Genomic DNA, 2,639 nt, shown 5'->3' on the forward strand with positions numbered 1-2,639 from the left:
CCCCCGGACACCCCAAACCCTCTCAGCAGCTCTGCCGGTGGGTGCCCACCCTGAACACCCCCCCACACCCGCCAAGGGACCAGACCCACTGGGTGCAGCGGGACCCCCTGGCCCTGTTTTTGCCTCTATCTCCCGTGTCACAGTCACGCAGTGCCACCGCGTGGGGACGGACACGCACAGCACAGGCTCCCACACCGCCAACCACGGGGAAAGCCCAACCCCACCCCCCCCCACCACCCAAACACCCCCCCCCCCACCCCACGCCGTGGGTTTTGGGGTGCTCTTGGGCTCTACATCGCAGATACCGGCTTGGCTGCCACCGCGGAGGAGACAGGGCAGAACCCACAGGGACAAATGTCCCTGTGCCCCCAGGGACAAGGCCCTGGCAGGTGGGAAAGACCCCGGCAGGGACTGAAGGGTGGGTGCTCACCTCTGAGACACCCCCCTCAAGTGCCCAGGGATCCCCAAAGTAGGGATCTGGCCCCACGGGGGATCCACGCTGGGTGCGACTGTCACCCGTGACGTGGGTGTCCCCACGCTCTGACCCCCAGCAACGCAGCTGCCACATTGAGGACGCATTTTTGGGGGGGTGTTGATGGCACAGTCACAGGGCAGGGCTTCCAACCCCCCAAACCCCCCCATCTCCTACCTGCCACGAGCCCCGTGTGCCACATTCTCCCGTGGGGACACTCATGGGGCGAGCGTGTCACCGGCACGCCGGGGCACACCGGGTGGGCAGCTTCACCTGAGGGGCTTTGCACAGCCAGGGCAGTGCAGGGGGGCAGGGGAGACCCCCAAACCTCCTCCCCACCTCTTCATTACTCCATTGCAGCATTCCCTTCCAGCCCAGACCAGAAATCTGCCTGCAAACAGCTCGTTAACTCCGGCGCGTTAGGTGGGGCTGAGCACGGTGCTGGGGAACAAGGTGCAGATGCAGTGGGACCTCAGTGGGGCCACGACCCCACCCCAAAACCCAACCCCACCGGGGTGGTGGGGGCAGAGAAGCCATTTAGGGGGGAAAGGGGGAAATCTGGATGTGGCTGTGAACACCGAGGCCCCCCTGGATCTCTCCGGACCCCAGCCATCCGCAGCCGGGTCCCCGCATCCCGCTCCTGCCCCGTCACCCCCCTGGATGGGGAGCACACCCACAAGAGGAGGCCGGTTTGGGGTCCCACACCAGCCCCATCACCTGCAGCTCGGGGACACGAGCAGGGCGGTGGCAGGGCCACACTCTGGACAGGCTGGGGACATAATTCCTGCCCAAAATTGGCCCCGGTTCAGCCCCAGCATCACGCCGGCACCCCAAAAAGCACCCCCTGGGAAGCAGGTGCAGGGAAGACCCAGCCAGGCCGGCGCAGCCCCTACCCTGGCAACCCCAGCTCATGCATATTCAACAGGCTGCACAACCACCACTGAATATTCAGCAGGGCCAGCTGCTAATAACGAACCGCTTAATTGCAAATAACACCAGGCCCAGCAAAGGGGCTCTGGCCACTGCCCCACTAGGGCCCCGTGTGGTGCCAAAGCCGGTGCGTGGGGCTGCGGGGAAGGGACGGGGCCACCAAACTGGCCCTGTCCCCGTGGGTTGACCTCCCGCAGCCCCAGCGCTGGCACCCAGGGGTGGGCCGAGGCGGTTTGGAGGACAGAGGCAGCCCCGGGGTACGAGGGGGACACAGGGACACAGAGCTACGTCCTCACGGTCTCACCCCTTGGGACCTTCCTGCCTCGCCACCTCCACCCCGGCACAAGATGCCGCCGGCACGCCGGTGCTGGGATGGCGTCATCCCCGGTGGCACTGAGTGGAGGGAGGGAGGCGGTGGAACCGTACTGGGACAGCGCACGGCCCCGCTGGGACACGGCGCATGACCCTGTGACACCCGCCTCGGCGGGTGCCCGTGCAGCTGCCACCGCGCCGGTGGTGCCGGGCACAGCTGGCGCACAGCTGGCTCTGGGGCGGCTCCGGTCCTTCCCGGTGCTACCGTGGTGGCTGCTCTCGGAGGACCTGCGTCGCCCGTCTGTCCCCGCACGGGCAGCTCATCCCGGCACAGAACCGGCACCGACCCCAAGCCCTGCCGTGGTGCACCCACGGGTGCCTGCTTCCCCCCCCCAGGCTGGCCTGGACTCATCCCCAACCCCACGGTGTCCCCCAGGGTGGGGAGAGCCGGCACCCCGTGTCCACGCCGGCGCCGGGGGACAACCGCGGCACGTGGCACGGCCCGGGTGAGGCGGAATGGATCCAGGCCGTCGCCTTCCCTCGTCCTCGGCTGCCACGTGTGAAGGCGCTCCCGGTCCCGCCGGAGCCATCTGTCACCCACGTGTCCCCGCCACCGCGCTGGCACAGGGCGAGGGCCCCAGCATCCCCCAGCTCATTCCGGACACCCCCGGGTGGGTGTCCGGGGAGGGGGGCACGCCACCGTCCCCGCACCCAGGTGGCTATGAGACCCCTGAGGCCGGGGAGGGTGGTGGGACAGCGGGATAAAGCCCAGCACCCACCCTTGGCTTGGGAAGGACCCCAGCACCCAAAGTACCACCTACAAACACCCCCCCCACCCCGGAACGCATCCCTCGGTGAGCACCTTGGGGTGCCGGGGGGTCCCCATCCTTGGGAAACACCCAGGGCAGGTCCCAGCATCCCCACC

At 68.2% G+C, this 2,639-nt stretch overlaps 1 protein-coding gene across 1 annotated transcript in view; it reads right to left on the reverse strand.

The window, feature by feature from the left end:
• The window catches only part of OLFM2 (olfactomedin 2), a 12,693-nt gene extending 12,114 nt beyond the window's left edge, over nt 1-579 (reverse strand). The window contains exon 1 of the mRNA XM_010568846.1: nt 538-579. Within this exon, the coding sequence (XP_010567148.1) occupies nt 538-579 (42 nt within the window). The remainder of the gene's footprint in view (nt 1-537) is intronic.
• Between the last annotated feature and the right edge of the window lie 2,060 nt (nt 580-2,639).

The sequence above is a fragment of the Haliaeetus leucocephalus genome, unplaced genomic scaffold (assembly GCF_000737465.1).
Source record: "Haliaeetus leucocephalus isolate CR32 unplaced genomic scaffold, Haliaeetus_leucocephalus-4.0 Scaffold260, whole genome shotgun sequence".
Taxonomy (NCBI): domain Eukaryota; kingdom Metazoa; phylum Chordata; class Aves; order Accipitriformes; family Accipitridae; genus Haliaeetus; species Haliaeetus leucocephalus.